The 22,519-nt window shown below is 35.6% G+C and overlaps 2 protein-coding genes across 9 annotated transcripts in view; both read right to left on the reverse strand.

Annotated features, from left to right (window-relative positions):
• Nucleotides 1-3,780: 3,780 nt before the first annotated feature.
• On the reverse strand, nucleotides 3,781-16,617 carry LOC5576476. Its single transcript, XM_001662619.2, has 3 exons — nucleotides 16,194-16,617; nucleotides 4,465-5,177; nucleotides 3,781-4,403 (listed from the first exon to the last, which is right to left on the reverse strand). The coding sequence occupies exons 1-3, from the start codon at nucleotides 16,565-16,567 to the stop codon at nucleotides 4,210-4,212; spliced, it is 1,281 nt and encodes a 426-aa protein (XP_001662669.2). The 5' UTR covers nucleotides 16,568-16,617; the 3' UTR covers nucleotides 3,781-4,209.
• A 477-nt stretch (nucleotides 16,618-17,094) lies between these two features.
• LOC5576477 (armadillo segment polarity protein) overlaps nucleotides 17,095-22,519 on the reverse strand; it is a 91,458-nt gene continuing 86,033 nt past the window's right edge. For all 8 annotated transcript variants that reach the window (XR_002500502.1, XM_021844860.1, XM_001662620.2 and 5 more), the window contains one exon: nucleotides 17,095-18,529. Coding sequence is in view for 7 of the 8 variants with exons in the window: in XM_001662620.2 (XP_001662670.1) it covers nucleotides 18,264-18,529 (266 nt within the window). In the remaining variant the exon portion in view is untranslated. The remainder of the gene's footprint in view (nucleotides 18,530-22,519) is intronic.

Consider the following 22,519-nt stretch of genomic DNA (forward strand, 5'->3'; position numbering starts at 1 on the left):
AATTGTTGGACGATGGATATAGAAAATTAACTAAATTCCATATATAGCAATCCAAAGTGGCGGCTTCAGGAGTGTAAGAATTGTTGGAAACCCATGCAGTATGGGTATTTTCAGAACGGGCGCGACGAGGGAATGACGAAAATCGATGTTCGACGCTATGAAATCAAAGATGGCGGCATCCGGTCAAGGAAAATTGCTGAAAACCCATGCAATATAGGTATTTTCGGAACGAGCACAACAAGGGGATGACGAACATCGATATCCGACGCCATTTTAAAATCCAAGATGGCGGCCTCTGGTCAAGGAAAATTGTTCAAAACCCATGCGATATGGGTATTTTCGGAACGGGCGCGACGAGGGGATGACGGAAATCGATGTGCGACGCCATTTTGAAATCCTAGATGGCGGCCTCCGGTATAGTAAAATCATATAACACTGAACATGGGGTTTCAATGATTTTATCAAACTGGAGTCCTCCATCTTAGATTTCAAAATGGCGTCGCACATCGATTTCCGTCATCCCCTCGTCGCGCCAGTTCTAAAAATACCCATATTGCATGAGTTTTCAAAAATTTTCCTTAACTAGAGGCCGCCATCTTGGATTTCAAAATGGCATCGGACATCGAATTCCGTCATCCTCTCGTCGCACCCGTTTCGAAAAAACCCATACTGCATGGGTTTTCAACGATTTTCCTTAACCGGAGGCCGCCATCTTGGATTCCAAAATAGCGTCGGATATCGATTTCCGTCATCCCCTCATTGTACTCGTTCTGAAAATACTCATATTGCATCGGTTTTTAATGATTTTACCAAAGACAAATTAAAGACCTCCATGTCCCTTGCAGTTGCCCAAAATTTTATGGCTCATAAGGTAATCTAGAATGCCGTGAAAAGTGTACTGCGATCTGTCAAACTTGGGTACCTTTTGTACTACCGACGGACCAAATGCAGTACTAGAAGTGGTACCGAATCTGAGCCCGAGTGTGACGGACCTGATTTTACCAAACCGGAGCCCGCCATCTTAGATTTCAAAATGGCGTCGCACATCGATTTCCTTCATCCCCTCATCGCGCCCGTTCCTAAAATGCCCATATTGCATGAGTTTTCAACGATTTTCTTTAACCGGAGGTCACCATCTTAGATTAAAAATGGCGTCGGACATCGATTTCCGTCATCCTCTCATCGCACCCGTTTCGAAAATACCCATATTGCATGAGTTTTCAACGATTTTCCTTAACCGGAGGCCGCCATCTTAGATTTCAAAATGGCGTCGGACATCGATTTCCGTTATTCCCTCGTCGTGCCCGTTCCGAAAATATCCATGAGAACATACCTTGAGTTATTTCTATTAGCTTTTTCCCATTATGCGCAAGATTTTGGTTTCAGTTTTTGTATCAATGATAGGATAGATAGGGATAGCTATAAAATTTTGCAGATAGTGTGATAGAGGTATCCATCTTTTTTCAAGAAGTGATAGTATCCCTATTACTACTCATAGTATCAAAAGATAGACGTGATAATGGTAAAAATATATTTTTGTTTTCAAATTTGATTTTATAACGTAAATTTATGAATTTCAATCCTTTTTCTTGCGGCGAATCTTCATAAGGGTTTCCTATGTTTATCGATAGTTCAATTTTCTGAGTGAAGTTTGTTTGGACCAATGTCACTTCCTCTCGAAGGGGTGAATTTGGGCTAATTTTACGTCTCCAATTTAAAGGAAAATAATCAAATTTTAATTATTTGTTCAGAATTTGCAATGTATTCTCATATTTAGCCGAACATATCAAGTCAAATTGCGAAATTTGTTGAAAAATAAATGAGGACTTACGCATTTTTTGCCAAAACTCACCCCCAACGACGGTACTTGCACATTTGTTTTCAAACTTCTTTAAATTCGAAAGGTAAATAATTTCACCGTGAATTGAACTGACCCGCTGAATGGCTCGATATGGTTGTGGTCTGTGAAGGTTGCTGCTCTATCATCATGTTATTATCGAGAGAATGAATGGTAACATAAAAAAAATACCGATTGCGATGTTCCACGAATTTTTCGGATTCGGAAAAATCTAAACTTTGCCAATAAAATTTATTTGCGTTCCTATTTTTCTCAGTGTATGAGAAAATCAGAATTGGCCCTTTGCAAATCAATTCACTTATGACTTGACAAAAAAACATCATGCTCTGATTGCCTGTAAAACAACAGGAGTGTTGCCAATATAGTTCAACTATTGAAAGACGTATATTTTATGTGCTTCTCAGTATACTGAAGATTATGCACTACAATCTTCAAATAAGAAAGTATTAAAAGGTTCAATTGTTACCAATGCATGCTTTGTTGCCTAATTCCAATAAATTAATTAGTCATGTTCGTTTTTTTCTGTGAATTTAAATCGTGAATAAAAAATACACCGCAATTGAATATGGTTTTCTGGCAACCTGTTCCCGTAATAAAAAGTGATTGCCGAGGAAATCAAAGTGCATTAATTTTAATTTGTGATTTAAAGCATAAAAAATAAGTATTTGCGAGTGCTTTATGCACAAATACAAAGTTCAATAGTGCATAAGTGATCGGTGCGTAGCTGTTGTGAAAAAATCGGCATTGGAGCGGAAAATTGGACTTTTTAAAGTGGTAAGTTTTTGTATGCTGTTCTTGTGTTGTTTTTTTCGGCAGCTCACGAATGACGAAAATTTCGTAAGCATTTATTTCATTTAACGATAAAACCCATGTTATACAATATTTTTGTGAAAGATGTGATTTACATGGAAGATTATAGTTCAAGGAATATGTTGAGTACAGTGAAGTTAACTCTTGTTCCGTAGATAAATTGAAACAAGGACGATAAGTTAGTGCTGCCGAAAATACCCTCAGGGTGCCGAAGCCATCATTTACCCTAGTAATTCTGTTCAATTGATTTTCGAAACTGATCAGATTGAAATAAGTAGAAATCGAATGCAAATACATTTGGTCTCATTTCAACCTTCATAAATGTCAATTGTCATCCGATTCGAATCGATTCGAAAACATCGATTCAAAGGATTCGATTAAATCGGTGAATCGATTCGGCAGTTCAAATGTGAATCGATTCAGTAACATCGATGTTCTGGACAACGCTAACTGGAAGCCACGTGCAGGTGTCTTTAAAAAAAATAATCTTTGGTTGTTGATGCGATATTCAAGCGTAATCGGATTCGCGATTTAACTCAGTAATAGCATCACACGTCGAACAAGTGTAATCTCGATTCTTTCGGATGCTCCCGCAGAAGCAAGCAACACATTCAAAAGATCAAAGAGGTGGTTGAAAGTGCGGTTTTTACTAGGTAGGCTCAAGCGCCGTCAGGCAAAATGGTGCTGAATGAATTTGATTGGTTTAACAAATTCATATAGCTTTTTAGTGTACTATGTTAGTTTTGGGGAATCGTAAAACTACTGATTTGGTCGACATCAGGGAATACGATTTTGTTTGAACGTGGATGGGATTAGAGGATTTGAACGATGACATTCAGCAGCGATGTAGCAGTATGAGGTGGACAAGTAAAACGATAGACAGTAAAGATCAAACGATTACGTCAATTTTCTTCAGAAACTTGAAAATGAAATCGAAGTCAGTACCAAAACATTTCTAATGTCTTCTTTACTGGTTCTTCTCGGGCATAGGGATTAGTGATTGGATATCAGGCGACATATTGTATTTATGTATTAGGTCGGTCGTCATCTACTTTCTATTTCACATTACTAACAAATGCGATCAATTTTATAACAGTTTTCTTATTTGTATCAACACTTTGGTAGGGGAAGATCACCAATCATCGACATAGCTCTAGTTTTCGACTCATTTATACGTTCTTGACCTATTATGTATGAAAAACCGAATATTTGCACAGAGTTCTCGTAGGTTGAAAATTAGTGCTTTCCCTATGTATTTGCATGAATTGCAATCATAAAAAATATCAATTGCTACTAATTAATTTTTGCAATCGAAAGTATTTACCGTGTAATAAATCATTTCCAAATATTAGCAGAGCTGTTATGTGTTTCGCCTCAAATGGATGCAAATGTGAATCATCATTATATCATTTCAACGATGTAGTTATCGTTGATGATATTGTGCTATGTCACATCTGTATGATAGGTGATCGTTTTGCGTGAATGATAGGTTGTCTGTCTCTACATCCGACAATTATCCAGCACCGAAAGCCATTCGTAACTTAATCGAGTAGCCCCTCGCGATCAAATCTTTCCAGCAATACGCTCATAGATTTCCGGTACCGCTCCCCATTGTACTGCAACAAACGCAACTGATCCGCTTTATGTTCGTCCACCAAAGCATCGAAGCTAATGTCCACACCTGATGAGGTATCCATCATTACGATCGGAAGAATGGAGACCGCTGCAATGACACCTGGGAAAATAGGAAAGTTTTAGGTTTATCAGTTAACCCCTTCAACCAGCACACTCCCTACCAAAGAAGCTCATTCTCCTGATCTCATTCCGGACGTCCTCCAATGTTGGAACATCCCGGTAGTCTGCAGCTTTCAGAATCGCCTTCAATGTTGTATGATATACGTTTACCAACTCATCTCGGCGATTCTCCCGCACTTCGTAGGTAGGGCAATTCACAAGCGAATAGTTCAAATCTATCCCTGGGCTGGTGTAGCAGCTCAGCTGATAATCAACAAACATAACATCCTTTGGGCTTCCGTTGGCATCGTACTGGAACAGGATATTGTTGATCCACAAGTCCCCGTGGTTAACGACTTTATAACCGTTGGAAAATTTCTGATTCAGGCAAGACTGGATACGAGCTTTATAGTGTGGCATCATACGTTTCAATTTAGCTACGATTTTCGGATTAAAACCAGTCCAATGCTTTTCCGCACACGTTACCAGCGATGTTAAACCGTTGGCCAAAATGTCCAGCATTGTATTGTCCTCCAAGGGAATATGTGGATTTAGGAAACCGTATTCTAGGCGTTTCGTTAGCTCAGCGGCCATTGGCTTGTTGCTATTGGCCAACAACATCGAAGCAGCGTGAAATTTGGCAATCTTACGCATTATTGTGCTGCAGTGGCTGTAATCTAGGCCTCCCAGGGTACGATCAGCCATTGTGAATTCCAGGACTTTCAGATCTTGGAAGATGATCATCCGAATTGGGTCGGTAGTTGCGTAGAATATTCTGGAATGGAAAAAATGCGTTAACCTTCAATGCACAATCCCGTCTTTAGACGGGGTTACCTTTTGAAATTTTGTGTAATTTTTCTTAGCTCGGAAATCAAAATGAATTTATTTTTGACCCAAACCTTGGGCCATAACACGCATGTTAAGAAAATTTTATACGACTTTTGAGACACATTCGCATTTTTTGAAGAAAAAAAAAAATTGAATAATTATTGTATTATTTTAAAGCTTACACATGCGTGGCTAAATTGGAAGTGTAAAAATATAAAAATAAAATTTAATAAAATTAGGACATTTTAAAAAAAGCTTGAACAAAAGCAAAAAGCCTTGAGCATAGCAAAACACCCGTTGCTAAGAGCAACGCAAAATTACTGTAAAAAATGTTCTATTTCCTGCAGCATTTCCAGTCCTGTTTGAGTATTAGTATTAGTGGGTTAAGTAACTTTCAAATATGTCACCCGCTTTTAAAAGTGTTTTTTTTTCGAGATTTTTTAAATACCGTTTTGTCTCAAATTCCGAACAGACTCATATTCCGAACACTCGATTTTTGTATGGCGATTTGGTTGAAATGTTTCGCTGAAATATGTCACCAAATAACAAGGAAATGGCAGTCAATTGCAATTCAATTTTATCGTATCCAATATAATTTTTACCGCGGAAGTATTGATGATTCTCTAGATTGAGAGCAGTAGAACAAGCTCAGATAAATTTATTTGCGAAATTATTCATTTGAATTCGATTTATTCGTGCTGTTCAGAATTTGAATAAAGGTGTTCGGAATATGAGACAGAATAAACACGGTGTTCGGCATTTGAATCAAAATGTTGTTCCATACTTTTAAGTAAAAACAATACTCAAACTAAATTAATCAACATTATTATTGGTACACACAACAGTCAACAGTTAGACTTTGCAAAGAAATTAAAATTTACTCAAATATCAGCCGATTTATGCCAATCAGATGCATTTAAAGTCACTGTTGGCCTTAAGTGTTCGGAATATGAGTCAAAACGGTACGTTTTCGTAGTTCGGGAATCGAAATGTTTCAGACGTTCACCAATAGGTAGGACCTTAAAGCTCATCCCCAAAAAGTTTGTGATCCTTTTGAAGCATTTTGGCAGTTATGGCTTTAGTTCTACGGAAAAAGGTGAATGGGTGTGAGAATCTTGTCACACAAAATGATCGATTTCTTCAAGAGAGAAAAATGTCCAAACATTTTTAGCACATCATTTTGTAGCATTTTAATTGCACTTCAAGTGACAAATATACACACTCGAGTTATTTCACCAACCTCAGAAAAACGAATCGCCGAGAACTCAACAGCTGAGAATTTGGTACTTTTCAACACCGATTCTCGGTACTTATTTTACCGAGATTTCGAAAATCCCAATGTTGTACCGAGATCTTGGCGAACGCTAGCAAGATTCGGTAAACGTTTGCCGAGATCTCAGTAAATTGTTTACCAAGATTCGGCAACTAATTACCGATATATGAACTGGATTCCCGGTGAACCCTTTTACCGAGGTCGATTTTCGATTTTAAGTGTGTAAGAAAAAAATATGTCTCAGCTTTTCAGTTTAATTTTCGAACTTTCTGCCGAATTTCATTCAAAAAATAGTTCAACTCATATTTTTGTAACTTATTTCTCAGATTTACACTTGATTATTGCTCAAAATCTTTTGATCGGTTGGATATATGAACAATTTGGTGGATACTTTTTCACTAAAATCGACATTATTGTGCAATACCATAGACATACTATACACTCAAAATAGTCCAAACGTCATTGTTACGTGAAAACATACGTGGTTTTTTCCATCGCACTTTCCACGTAGCTCTTACGTTAATCATAGGTAGCCAAGAATGAACGCATGAACTTTTGGACTTCATCCATTCCACCGGCGCTACACGTAAGAGCTACGTGGATTTTCCGGTAGCCTTTACGAAGCGTTTCAATAGGACCTAGATGGTTTTGCATTAAATTTAACTGGAATATAGACCAACCTTATCTCTAATAGGGTTAGGAAGAAAACTAATTCCCAATTGGAAAATGTAAACAGACCAAAAAGATTGTGATATTTTTATATTCAATCTGAGCATTGTGAATCCTGTTTCCCAAATGTTGTGAGTTTGTTCTGTCTCGTTGTAGCCTTCGCCTTCGCGTGATATAATTGATAGAGGTTATAAATCAGGTATAAAATATAAAGTAATGCAGGGATTCTTCACAGGGTTTAAAGTTCAGCAGCTTCTGAAGTTCCTCAAAAATCAAGCGGGCGCCATCTTTGGATTTGCGCTCAACACCGAATGTACGTACAACATGCAGATGCCAAAATGAACATAGGGACCTACGTGAATTTCACGTAAGTGCGATAGGTAAGCTCAGTAACAATTACCGATTCACTATTTGATGGTTATGCATGGCTTAGTGATCTTTATCTTAGTCAGGTAAAGTGGAGGCAAAATGAATTTGGAATGATCTACGATATTTTTCACGTAGCAATGACGTTTGGATTTTTTTGAGTGTACCATTCTATGACGTCAGGTCTGCACTATGGGCGATCAGGTGGCCAATAGTCGAAAAAATGATTTGTTCTGATAGGTTTTCCATGTAATCATTCCATTGTAAACACGTCTATTAACATATTACTGGGATATCAGGGCAAGGTCTTTTATATTTTAAATGATATTGTATGTCAAAGTTAGAGTTTTTAAGAAAAATGAAGAATTCAGTGCAAACACAAGGTACACATTGAATACAATATACTGCATAATCTTAATACATTATACATTATACAGATCTTTATACACTGTCCGAAAGCTTATTCATAAAGCTATCTTAGAAAAATAGAATGAAATAAAAATTCGTACTTTAGGTCAGAAAAATGAGGGAAGTGCACTGAAAAAAATATATTTGATTTTATATCGAAACTTTACACATCCCATACTTTTTTGTTCCAAGTTGTCCCAAGGCTAAAATTTATTTCCAAGAGTACTTTGAGGTGTAAACTTAAGGATCGTGGAGAATTTAGCTGCACAAATTTGCACTTTTTTATTTAGGGCTTATTGATTATTTTTTTCAATATTTTTAATCATTTTCTATAAAAAAACAACTAAACAATAATTCAGAGAATAACTGAATATCGCTAAATCATTCATATCATCATTTCTATGTAAGTTCTAACATTTATAATGGTTTGCATCACGTTATTCGCATAAATGGCTTATATTCATCATTAGTAACAAAGCTTATTATTTCGCTATAGGCCCTATACAAAAGTTAGTCTCGAAAACTTTTTTTTGAAAATAAAACATCAAATTTGTATGACAAAACTCATAAATACAGCATGAGATAAAAAAAATATTTTTGGCCGCCAGTCTGTACGGAAACCGCCCATAGTGGTCTGTAATGGTAGCTGTCTAAGTCGGGTTATAACCTCATGGGATCGATGATCGATTGAACGAATGGACAAATTCTATTCTGAAGACACATTTCTTTGTAAACTTGTCCATTTTGTTATCCCAGTGATAATAACCAATAATTTCATTCCCCAGAACACAATACACCTACTTCGAAGGTTAAAAAAAAAATCTAGTTAAAAACAATTATTTAAAACTCCATACAAATTTTAAAACTTGTTTCCAAGTACCAGGGTTCGTAGTATCATGTTTTACATATCCGAACTGATTTGCTATGTTATGTAAATTCGGCAAAATAAATAGGTATTTATTAATATTCTGCATATTTATATGATACACCCTTCTAGACCTCAAATCTAAAAAAAATGTACAAATGACTTATTTAATCTTGCACAACATAGTGATGTACCCTTCTTTCGGTCATGTCATATTGACGAAATAGACAAAATTTTTCGTAGGGAGACCATATGGCAAGAAATAATTTGACATAATTAATGATCTAGGGCCATTTAGCCAATGATCATTTGGCGTAACATGAAGAACATCCTATTTAAAAAGAAGGAGCATAACTATGGTGGGATGCCTAATGTACATTATTATGTAAAATAGATTTATACCAACTCATTTTATGCCAAATGACCTTAAGCCATATGGACTTTCAATCGATATGTTTTGCCTATATCATTTATGGGAATTTATTGGTGGTTATAATGGTATTGTGTGTTTTTTGACCTTTTGTCCTTTCGCAGTTTTGTCTTTCGGCCTTTTGTCCATAAACCATCATTATAATATACAAAATAATCATGAGTACCGTAAACCAGGGGCAAATTGATCACTGGGGCGAATTTGATCACATCGGTACTAAAAGACATATCCTCCCAAGGATGCTTAAGGATTTGTTGGCGCTACAGACATTCCATGTTTTCTAGTTTATAGATGTCAAATGATGATTTTGAACTATTTCATTTTTATAAGGGTCAGTTTTTCATAGAAATATTAACATTTTTTTAAGTTGTAAACAGTACAGATAGAAATATCGGAGCTAAACATTCTACTGGTGCTATACCTACATGGCATCTTTTAATGTTTAAAATGTTGTGTACGCTTGTGTATGAACTACTGAACTCATTTTTGATATCATACAGCATAGTAAGTATAGTTTTTTGCTCATTAATTCGTTTTTTCTCAAATAATGTGCTTATTTTAAGGGAAATTGCCTACATTTAGGCGTATGAGGCAGATTTTCATTTTTTAATTATGCAATAAAATGATCAAACACTCAAGTTGTAAGAATTTTGACATCATTTTCAGATTCAGGAGACCCACATTTATTAGATAGGGAATTTTTTTATTCTTAAACCTGCTTTGTTATATGGTGATCAATTTCGCCCCAATGTGTCATTTCAGTGTTTTTATATTAAAACTATTTTTATGATATGTTAAACATTATTTCATGAAAAGTCGATTACATAAACTGATAAAGATCAATAGAGTACTGATTTTATCGAAATTTTTTTGACAAAATTTGGATTCCGCAGGATAACACAACAAAAATTTGTAAAACAGTGATCAATTTGCCCCCGGATTACGGTACCGTGATCCAGGGGCAAATTGATCACTATTTTACAACTTTATGTTGTGTTATCCTTCAGAATTCAAATATTGTCAAATAAATTTCGACAAACCAGTTCTCCATTGATCTTTATCAGTTGATGAAAATGATTTTTCATAAAACAATATTTAACATTTCAACAGTTTTAATATCAAAAAATTAAAATGACACATTGGGGCGAAATTGATCACCATATCACAGAGCAGATTTGAGAATTAAAAATTTCCCTGTCTACTAAATTTTGGTCACCTGAATCTGAAAATGTTGTCAAAATTCTTGTAACTCGAATATTTGATCAGTTTATTGCAAAATTAAACATTGAAAATCTGCCTAATGCGCCTAAATGTAGGCAATTACCCTTTAAATTAGCACATTATTCGAGATTAAACGGTTTTATGAGCAAAAAACTATATTTTATATGCTGTATGATATCAAAAATAAGTTCAGTAGTTCATACTTAAGCTTACACATAATTTTAAACAGTCAAAGTTAACATGTAGGCATTGCACTAGTGGATTGTTTGGCACTGACATTTCCAACTGTATTGCTTACACCTTCAAAAATTGTGAATATTTCTATGCAAAACTGACCCTTATAAAAATGAAATTGTTCAAAATCATCATAAGACATCTAAAAACTAGAAAACATGGAATGTCGGTTGTGCCGATGAAACCTTCAGCATCCTTGGAAGGAAATGTTTTTTGGTTCCGACCTGATCAAATTCACCCCAGTGATCAATTACCCCCAGATTACGGTACCTACAGTTGTGTTCAGAATAATAGTAGTGAAAGCCGATTTCCATACAAAATGCTCAACTTTGGCATGCTGTAACTTCGTTTCCATATGAGGAATCGGCATGAAATTTTGACAGTGAACTACAAATGTACTCAATTTCATTATCACAAAATTTGAAAATGTTCACACTACCGGCTAAAAAGTTAAGCACCAGGTGAAATCGCTCAAAATAATAGTAGTTTTAATATTTCAAATATCTGCTGTATTATGAGTTTTTGAATTTTTCTATACTCATCGTTTCAACCATTTCCACCCAAGCTATATATGTATGAACAAGCCAATTTTTCATAAAATTGTTGCTGAACAAAAATTTACAGAAGAAAAACTACTATTATTTTGAGCGTTTTCACCTGGTGTTTAACTTTTTAGCCGGTAGTGTGAAAACTTTCAAATTTTGTGATAGTGAAATTGAGCATATGTGTAGTTCACTGCCAAAATTTGATGTCGATTGCTCATATGGAAACAAAGTTACAGCATGCCAAAGTTGAGCATTTTGTATGAAAATCGGCTTTCACTACTATTATTCTGAACACAACTGTATGTATTTGTTTTGTTACATCAGCGACACGCTGATTACTGCAATTAAATTCTGAGGAATGGTACATTCTGGGGAATATTATAGAATCGTTTTTCTCACATAACCGCAGATATCTTGTCAAACTATCAACTTACAAGTGAATTTATTTCCAAAAACTTATTTGAACTTACCCGATACAACTCCTTACGTTCTAAGCGGTAAAACGGCACGGAATTTGAAAATTTAGGAATTTTCGAGATCATTTCTCCTGACTCTGTTGGGTTTTCAAGCATATTATGATTGATTGCGATGCTGTACAGATTTATGGTTCACGTAGGTAAATGTGTTCGAGATAATTGCACTTGTACTTGATGAGATATTCCCTTTTTAGTCCAACTCTGATCCATATTTGTGTGCTATCCATAACTGTGGAGTGACTGTACCTCAAGTGATTTTTCCATAAAATTCTACAAATTTTGATATGTTGCGTTTGTATGTTGAGTGTGAATTGACCACATTTCCGAAGTCTGCAGTGCGTGTACCAGGGTCTAAAGGTGATAGCGGCTGAGTGTCTTGAAAATATTAACTTCAGAGACCTCATGCTTTAAAAAAGTGACAGCATAATGGATCCAAAAAGGGACCAATAGGAATAAAAAAAAAATAGCAACCATATATGATCCAGGTGATAGAAATGAGTCTTTAGAGAATCCAATCAGACATTAATTTAATGACACGTCAAAAAAAATAAATACTGCCTACACTCCCGTGCATAAGTTTGGGTTCACCTCCCAAAAAACATACAAAAGTGTTCAGTCCATATCTCTGTGATTACACGTCCAATTAAAACTCTTTAAGCCGCATTCGAAAGGCAAAGAGTTATTCTTACTTCGTATGTATTTTTCCAAAAACATTCTTTGAACTTTGTATACTAAATTTTCACTTAAAATTGAGACATTTTTCAAAAAACACACTGAAAAATCATATCTAATTTCCTCAGCATTGGATCGACCAAAATTTTAAAACAATTTGTCGTTAGAATCGTAATCTTATATTCTTTGAAGAACACTGAAATTTGGGCGGAAAAATCTGAAAAGTATTCAAAATCAATGAAACAGTCAGTCAAGTCATCGTGCAAAAGTTTGGGTTCCCCCCTAAGTATGGTGTGTCGTGCAAAGCTGGAGAGTCACTATAGCTTTTCCTCGAAGAATTTGTGATGAAATTCTTGAAGATTCTATGCAATAGTCGCGTGGTCTATCTGTGGAGCCTCAATTATTTGCACCAAATAAAAAGCAAAAAAGAACTTTGCTGACCATTTTATTTAATTAGGGTTTAGAGATAGAAGGCATTAAAATATAGACTTTTTAGAGACTTTAGAGATATACTTTAAAATAGTGACCAAGCTTCTGAAAAAATATATTTTTTTTTTGATTTTCTCCGAAATTGTTGTTCTGGATTTCATCAATATTTCAACCAGGAAAGTCTTTAACTAATATTGTCAGAAGTTATTCTATATCTTCTTCTTCTTCTTGACATTTACGTCCTCACTGGGACGGAGCCTGCTTCTCAGCTTTGTGTTCAATTTTTGCCATTTGTACATCGTGTGGCAAGTACGATGATAAGAATGAAGTCATGGAAATTTACATTACGAAACGACTCTGGACCGACCGGAAATCGAACCCAGACACATTCAGCATGGCTTTGCTTTGTAGCCGCGGACTCTAACCACTCGACTAAGAAACTCCCTAGTTATTCTATTTATTGCTCCTTAATACCGACAAATTATTATGTGTAGAAATTGTAGGATAAATTTCCGGGAGGTATTTGTGAATGAAATCCTAAAGTAATCTTTGATCTTTGATTCTATAGAATTTCTTGATGAACTCCTGCGAAAAAGTCTGTAAACATTCCTGTACTTTAGATGAAGTCTTGGAAGATATTTTAGATAAATTGTAAAGATATTCTGCCGGATTTTCGGAAAGGATTGTGTAAAAAACATCGGGCGGAATCCCTGTAGAAAATAGTTTCGTTGGTGTGAAGCCTTAAATGAACTTTTGTAGAACTTATGAGAAATGTATGATACTCGAGAGACTATATGATTCATGGGATAAAATGCTGAAGAAATTTGTTAAGGAAGTTAATGAGGAATCCCTCATTAAATTTATTAAGAAATTCCTGGGAGAAGCTGTAGGTGAATTGTTGAAGGACTGCATATAAAAATAACTAGAAGAATAACGTAGGAACTCCAGGAGGAGCTCTTTTAGGGTTTTCTGGAAAAATTGAAATCCTTTGGATACTCTGATTTGAACCTTTGTGGATTTTCTTGTAAGAACAACTTTATGAATATTTTTAAGATCTCCTGGAGTAACAACTGGAGAAATCCATGGAATAAAAAATCTCTGGAAGAAATCCTGAGACAGTCTTTGGCAAAAATGTATGTAAACACATGAAAATCGACAAGCTGTTTGGCATCATTTCAGTTGGGACTTGATTGGGAATTATGAAAAGAGAACGTGAATTAGATTTTGTTCAAGAAAATACAGAATTTATAGAAAACTTCACCTACAATAGTGTTTTTATGTTCAAAATTGCATGATAAACATCATATAAGTGTATATGAATGGCTATAAATTAATATTTCTTAAAATATATTCACTGATATTTACTTTTCGGCATTGAATTTAACATAAATCAAATTTATTACGTTTTTGGAATAAAAAGAAGTATATTTCGAACAAAACCCAATAAATTACTTAGAGTAAATAGGGCGTTGCATACCTCTAGGCGCTTAACATTATATGGAAATCTCTGACTTTGATTACAAAAAATGGCCCCAATTAGTGAAAATTATTTTTCGCTGAGGTTTCAAAAATGCTAAAATCACATCGATTTTTAATATTCGAATAAAAAACTTCAAATGCACTCGATTCCAACAAAAATAATTGCGACATGAAGTGTCATACTAAAGCTCTTCACATTTGCATTGGGTTTGCTTAACTGATCAACAGAAATTACGTTATTTCGTGCAGTGTGTTGTGAGTCCCCCACTATCAAAGTTACCCGCATTGTCAAAGATACTAGAGATGGTCGGGTTTCACATTTTTCAAACCCGAACTCGATCCGTACCCGACTTATTTTATTTCTTCAGACCTGGACTCGACACGAACCGGAAAATTTTTCGCTGTGTAAACCCGAACCCGAAAAAAATGGTAAGAAAAACCCGAATAAACCTGAGATCGAAAAGATAGTAAATTCATCGTTTCTGATGCATAGGGAAGCATTTAGATAGTTACTCTGTTCACAATTCTCACCAAACCCGACTTTTTCTAAGCCCGAACTCGACCCGTACCCGATAACTTTGTAGCCTTTGAACACCCGAACCCGAACGCGAAAAATTTCAAATTTTCAAACCCGAGACCCGACTATCTCTAAAAGATACCTCGTTTTACGATACCTAGATAAAACATGCATTTTAGAATTTGAAAGTTTTTTTGGAGCGTCTGAAATTTTGCATTAGGATTCAATGAGAGGAGAAAACAAAAAAAAATGGCTTAATATATGATTTTGGTTGAAGATGCGTTGTTAGAGACATTCTATTAAAAATAGAGACTTTTTGGAGAATTGTCATAAAATAGTGACCGATACTCTTAAAAGAGATCTGCTATTAGCCCTGTGAGTCCTAGATGTGGCCACAGGACTCCTGGAATTCTTTGAGAAATTTTCCAAGCTAGTCTTTAATGCTTTTTCCAGTCACACTTCCAGAGATGTTAAGGATATTTTTTTGTAAAATTTGAAAAGTAATTATTCTTGAAAGATCCTTGTAGGAAATCTTTGAATAAACTCTTTACTTAGCCTAAGTCTAAGGAAGTCTTAGAGGATTTTCTAGATAAATTGTCAAGATAATTAGAGAAAAAATAACCAAGAATCTCTGGACCTGCTGATTTTCTGAAGGAATTCCTTGAAAACGTCGGACACAATTCTTGCAGAAATTTGTGTAGGAATGATTGGACGAATTACTGTAGTACGAACTCGTATAAAACCTTGAATAAAGTTTTGTGTAAGAAGAATGGATAAATATATTTTAAATGAGCTTAGTATGAAATATATCGTCAGAGAAATATACATTTTAGCTCAATTTCAATCAAGGGTCTTAATAATACAATAAATTAGGTATAGGGGAAAAGCACCAATTTTCGACCCATTCATACGATTTTGGCCTACTTTGTATGAAAATCCGAAAATTGGCACAGATTTCTTGTAGGTCGAAAATTAGTACTTTTCCCCTATTATAAAATATTATACAAAAATAAAAAAAAATCAAAATTATTTTTAATATTTTTGGCCGCCTCTTTATATGGAGCCCGACTATTGTGCATCCCTCAAATAGATGCCCTCCTAAAAATGGCCAAACCTTGACTTGATCCGTTTTGCGCTGATTCTAAGTTTTCAGTCCGAATTAATAAAATTCATAAACTTACTGCTCTTTGCAAATAAAAACTTTGAAATTTGGTTTTGAAAACGCCTCCGAAATGTTAAATTTGAGAGGTCGGGGAGGTAGAGATAATTTACAACCCGAAAAGATCATTGACCGGACCGGGTTTGAACCTGCCACACTCAGGATGGTCTAGCTATATAGCTGACCGTTCACCGCTATTCAAGCACCATCGTCTCCTTACTTGGCAGCGAATTTCTCTCCATTCATCAAACGGGACAGTTCAGGAACCACGTTCCGCACCATGTAGACTTCTTTTTCGTACGCGTTGAGCATTCCGATCACGGGTCCCCGAAATCCGGTATCAGGCATACACTTCACTATCAACGAAATTTCATCTTCCAAGCGGTCCAGACCCGATTTCCGGCTGAAGCGAACCCACACACGAAATACATCGCTCAAATAGTTATCGCCCGCGGAAGTTGCCGTTCGCACGATGAACTGATCGATATTGACACTGGTGCGCGCCGGATACTCCAGGCCACTTTCAAGCGCCTCGCGAACAAGCGCTTCGTTCAAGTATGCCGGGAAAAGTACTTTGGGTTTGCTAGCGGACATGACGGTGATCAGTGTGGAACTAGTTGAAGCGTCCAGCTGAGGGATAATTTGATCTGGCAGTCCCGAGAAAACTTTAAACGTTGCAAATCTTCATAGTAATTACTCGTGATCAGCGAGTCGGACAATCCAAATGCGAAGTTTTTGCATGGATTCTCCGCATCGATAGATAAGGTACGAATTTGCAAAATATTTCTATAAGGCTTAAACAATGGATGAGCGAAATAAATGATAATTACTGCTTTAGTCTGTATACCTACCTCTTCAACTGCGATCATATCTACCATATTAACGACATTCGATTAAAAAGGTATAATTTACAAATGCTGTGTCATTAGTTGTTTAGTGCTTAATCACGTAAGTAGTTATGAATTACGAAAATGAGGTACCAAGATGACAATTGTTCTCGAGGTTTTAGTTCAAAATAGTTTTGATTATGAGAAGATTGAAGTTATGTCATCTTAATAATTCATATACAATTTTGTAATTCAGGGCTGTGATCGACATCTACGGCGTAAATGCAACACGGGTTGTTGTATAGCATTTAATATATTTTTCTCCTCACGTTCTCTTATATACTGAAAGGAAGGTTCGTTTCACTTTTTAATCATAATGTATAATAATTTCAATATAGAATCAATTTTCAAAAATCGTAATAGTTCATCATTGATGCGTGATGCATTACAGTGCTCTCTCGTTTGTCTCTTGTTTTTGAGTCTAGGATCGCGTTTGCGTCGGGTACAAGGAAAGAACAAAATTTTGTTTCATACTATTGCTATCATAGAAATTTAAATTAAAACCATTATACGTAGAGAAAAACAAGGCTGGGTCGTTTCGCTACTCCTTTGTAATCAATGTTGAAAATTTATCGTCGTTATGGAATTGTATTGTGTGTTTAACGTTTCTACTACGCATCAGTTTCCGTTTTATTTCTAAACAATCGCACAGATTGCGGCGTTACTCGATTTGTTTCTGATACAAATTGATCATAGTTTTCCCTTAGCTGCATGATAACATTTATACTATTTTTTCTGTATTATGTAGACCTCTTTCATTTTGCTTTCAGGTTTTTCTCTTCTTTATCGCCAATACTGAATTGTGTACTCATCAAAATTTTGTTTCATTGCGTTTTTAATCGTTCGATTGACTCGATTGCTCAAATTTGTCTAATCGTTGCTGCTCCGTTGGAGCGACTGGCAAGCCAGTGCTTCAACTCATTAATTGCAGTAGTAAACACCAAAGTTTTTAAAAAAATATATGAGAAGCTGCTGTCATAGTTCAAGTTCATGTATAAATATATGAATATAATAAAAATTCTGAAGTAGTTCTAAACTGATAATTAGTTACCTAATTTATTTTAGACATTAGTTTGATTTCAATAGCTTTATTATGTAAAAATACATAAAATTTAATAAGTTTAAAAGTAGATTTAAGAGCAAGCTTCCAACATACATTGACACGATACAAGCTGCTTTAGAATAAAGGAGGAGAGAATCGAATATTTTGTATCACAATCAGGGTAAGAGATGGACAAAAATCTGACAAATGTGTTAGAAGCTGCACTCTCTCTCGTTGAGAAATCCTCTCAATATGTGTTGGAAGCACATCGTGTTACGAATAAAATGTGTGTGTGTATGATAAGAGACAAAAATAATACGCTACGTAGGGAAAATTGTAAAAAAATCGATTCGAAAACCGTTTACAAATCGGTATCGTACCAGGCGGCCACCTGGTTGTTATCCTGCGGTGGCGATGGCATAACATCCAGGTGATCGAACGTCAGTTCGCTGGCGTCCATCTCGCCGACGTCCATGTCCATCGCGTAGGGCGACGTTGGCTGGCCGGATGGGGGCCCACCGGCACCTGGATTGTTGCCCGCGTTCGGGTTGCTGCCAGCCGGACCGGCGTTACCGCCTCCGCCGATCTCCAGGCCCTGCATCGAGTCTATCGGCAGTGTGTCATATCCTGCGGAAGCGAGAAAGCAAATGAATACGATTAGTTAACCAATGAGCATTGTTTCATCGTTTACATCTCGATGAGAAATAATTCACTTTAAATGTGCGTTTAACAGGTTTAAGCGTGAACTGAAAAGTGCAATACTCGGCGGTTTAAGGAACGCTACAAATTTTGTGTCCATATAGTAAAGCATGGTCTAAGCCAATTACATCACATTGAATAAAACGTTCGAACTATAAAACCATCGGAACCTGATGAAAAGATAAGAAAGATGTCTCAATTGAACTTCTCGAACACTAGCAATTAGATGGCTCAATCTTGTATGAAGTAAAACAAGTCTGACTTTCTGTAGCTTCAGAGTAATTTGAATACAAATTAAAAAGGGCAAAACATATGCAGGAAGCAGATGGTTCCCAACTATGACTAAATTATCCCATTGTACCCTACGATAAAGAGCAAGAGGAGTAACGAAAACGCGAGAGAAAGTGTCAGGTGGAGTTATCTTGACGTATGAGCGTGAGGTGATTGTAAGGTGGAAGAACACCGAAATGGAAAATAGAAAGCTATATCGTACTGCGGGTGAGGACGATGATGAGCTCGGAAAAGTTGGCAACTTGTGTGCACCGATTGATAAATGGGATACAGAACAGCAACCGGAGGAGTGAAAAGAAGGTATAATAAGCCAATTTATGAGAAAGGTGACAAGCTGGAAAGTGACTATTCTTAACGCGTCCTTAGTGTTGGGATTGACATTAGGAATCTAGCGCGACAGTACCCGACCAACAAGTCCTAATAATTATTTATAGATCTTAGTCGAAAGATGGCGCTCGCTAATGACTCAAAACGAATCGATATCGATCGCTAACGATTTGAAACCAATCGATATCGATCGCGATCGGAAATCACTGACTGGTTGACCGGGTATTGGTAGAAGTGATTCAAGATTTTAGACAAGTTCGTACACTCAAAATAATCCAAACGTCGAAGCTACGTGAAAAAACACGTGAGTGCCAAACCATATTCATTCTGTTAAGTTTATCAGTTGAAGGTAGTTATCGCAGGACAACGAATGAATATGAAATGAAACACTCACGCAAAGAATTTTAAGCTATTCAAAATAATAATATTGTTTGTTGTTTCAAAAAGGAAATACAATTCAATTCAACTGGATGTACTGAGTTGAAATAATTTTGATTATTTTTGAATCAACAATAATCGACTGTTGTATATTACATATACTGTGATAGCTAAGTCAGTTGACCTAACACACATTACTCTGAGCCAAATAAAAAAGACTTCAGTCTTATCAGAAACGTACAACTAAACGGGTCTATATTCTATGCTAATTCTATCACGGTAGTTGACTATTAACTAAGTACGGTTAAACGTTATAACATAGTATGTTACTACTATACATTTCTCTAAGCTCATTACTCAATTAAAAACTTAGTATACAAAAGTGGCGACGAGGCTAAAAAAACGAGTGAATTTAGCGTGCACAACATCGGCTCCATTGTTCCTACACAACAAAGGTTATGAGGACGCTGCTGTTACATTCAACAACCAAAAAGTTTCTACAATAGCTCTTCATATCAGTGATTTAGCTTCTCACCTGGAGTGAAAAAAAACTGGAAAAACTGCCATTTGAACATCAGCCGAAAACTATAATCACATTAAGAACCTTAGTGGCGGTGATTGAATGACCTTTTTCTGTGTACCTAAAGTGCATCTTATTAGGAGGATATAAATAACATAGAAATCAAAGGTTTCTGTGGTGGAAGTGGAGACAATGGTCTCGATTTGCAAGAGCGATTTTCATATTCGGTGTCGAACTGGCATGAATAAGTTTTTACTGAGTAGGAGATGTCCAAGTTGTATTACATATGATTGTGCGTATGAGTCCAGCAAAGTTGCTGTAGTTAAATGTGTAAAACCTTATAAAAGAGATCGTGAAGATTTTTTGACGTGGGATAAGGTCCCAAATAAGGATAAGCGAATTCATGGAAAAGTGGCGAAAAGTAGGTTGTTGATTTTGAAGCGTTTAGCAAAAAATTATTATATGTTTTATTCATTCACTAACAGTGAAGAAAAGTTAGTTTATATAAAAGAATGGTCGATTGGTAACGGAGTAAATACTCTTATAAATTCAAATAAAATAAACAAATCCTATCAAAATTATAATGCCACAGCAGTAGACAAAAATAAAATACATACACCGAATGAAGTGTTGACTTATTTCAAAGGATTTCGTAATTTGCAGTATATAGGAGATTGGTGTTTTATGACACATATTAGGATATTATGTTATTTTAAATTGATTATGTTGCAAGGATTTCCATTTCAAAACTTCTGTGTGTATTGCATTAGCAGGCAATGTCCTAGGTGTTTTTCAATGTCAATAACGAATGCAATACGATGCAGCATGTGTGATGTTTTCGATTATTATGAATGTAGTAGTATAAATATACATACAGCTTTATACATTTTTATCATACGAATTTGTTCCACGATCAAGAGCATGATGATGTCGCTAATATTAATGAACAGTATCAGAAAGTTAAGGGGGCAAAGGCCATACATATTAACGAGAAATATTCTGAATAATGGAAGAACAAATGAATGACACAAAAGTTGTTCACTAGCATTCCCATATTGGAAGTGATTCCAATGGGTGACTTCACACAAGAAAAAATGAACTTGATATACGATCAGCGTAGGAATTTGAAGTTTCGTAATAGTTCATCGTCAAGTTGTTTATCATTGTTATTTCAGCTTAAAACTGTTCTGATTAGATTATAAGGAATATCGAAATTATCGGAGTACTGTCAGTATCTTTGAAAAGGGAAAGAACTGTTGTATATTACATATACTGTGATAGCTAAGTCAGTTGACCTAACACACATTACTCTGAGCCAAATAAAAAAGACTTCAGTCTTATCAGAAACGTACAACTAAACGGGTCTATATTCTATGCTAATTCTATCACGGTAGTTGACTATTAACTAAGTACGGTTAAACGTTATAACATAGTATGTTACTACTATACATTTCTCTAAGCTCATTACTCAATTAAAAACTTAGTATACAAAAGACATCATTTTGAATGTAACATGCATTCATGTCAATGATAATTCTTGTTGTTCCTAATGTTTAGTTTCGCTTAATGTAAAATATTGAAAATGTGAAACGCCTTTTTTTTTCCTTGGTGAAGTAAAAATGTGTCATATGGCTGAAAATCGCAAACAAAAGTAGTACGTACAACAAATTTCCGTGGATTAAACTGTAAAATCCTTAAATAACTGTGAGCCCTAGATATCGGGTATATAAAAATAAGTTTTTTTCATTGTTTCTCGATTATGTTTTCCATTTTTTTCTTAAAATCTGTCTTAGTTATAGTTCACCCACAAACATTGTGAATGGAAAGAAATTCGAAGAGCTGAAGCTTGAAGGTGATTCCGTCTATTGATATTTCATTAAATCATATCAATAATGAAAAACATATTTGTTTGAGGTGTAGTCATCAGCGAAACTGAATGTTAAATAAATTGAAGCCAAACACTTTGAAATGTTATACATGCAGCAATATGTTTTGTAATACCTTTTTTTCGTTTGATTTTTTCGGAATTTAAGAATTTTCGAAGTTTTGAATATGGATTATCTAACATGGATTCTCTAACAAGAGTTCCTGTATGAATATTTATTTCAAACAGTAACACCTTAATCATTTGTTTGAAGCAGTCTTAAGAAAAATTTTAAAAATAATTCTTGGGGCGGTAGCGTTGGAGTGCTCAAGGGTTTCCCGGAGTGAATTCAGGACAAATTGCACTATCCTCAATAAAATTACGTTGGGCAGAGATGTAATGAATGGGGCTTGGGATTAGCTTACCATTCTTCAATGTGCACAAATCGAGAGTTCCCATTTTGAAAGTCAATAACGGCGCCGGCCACGTCCTTACGGTCATCTCGTTGACGCCGTGACAGCACGCTATTAATTAATCA

Source organism: Aedes aegypti, chromosome 1 (assembly GCF_002204515.2).
Source record: "Aedes aegypti strain LVP_AGWG chromosome 1, AaegL5.0 Primary Assembly, whole genome shotgun sequence".
Lineage (NCBI taxonomy): Eukaryota > Metazoa > Arthropoda > Insecta > Diptera > Culicidae > Aedes > Aedes aegypti.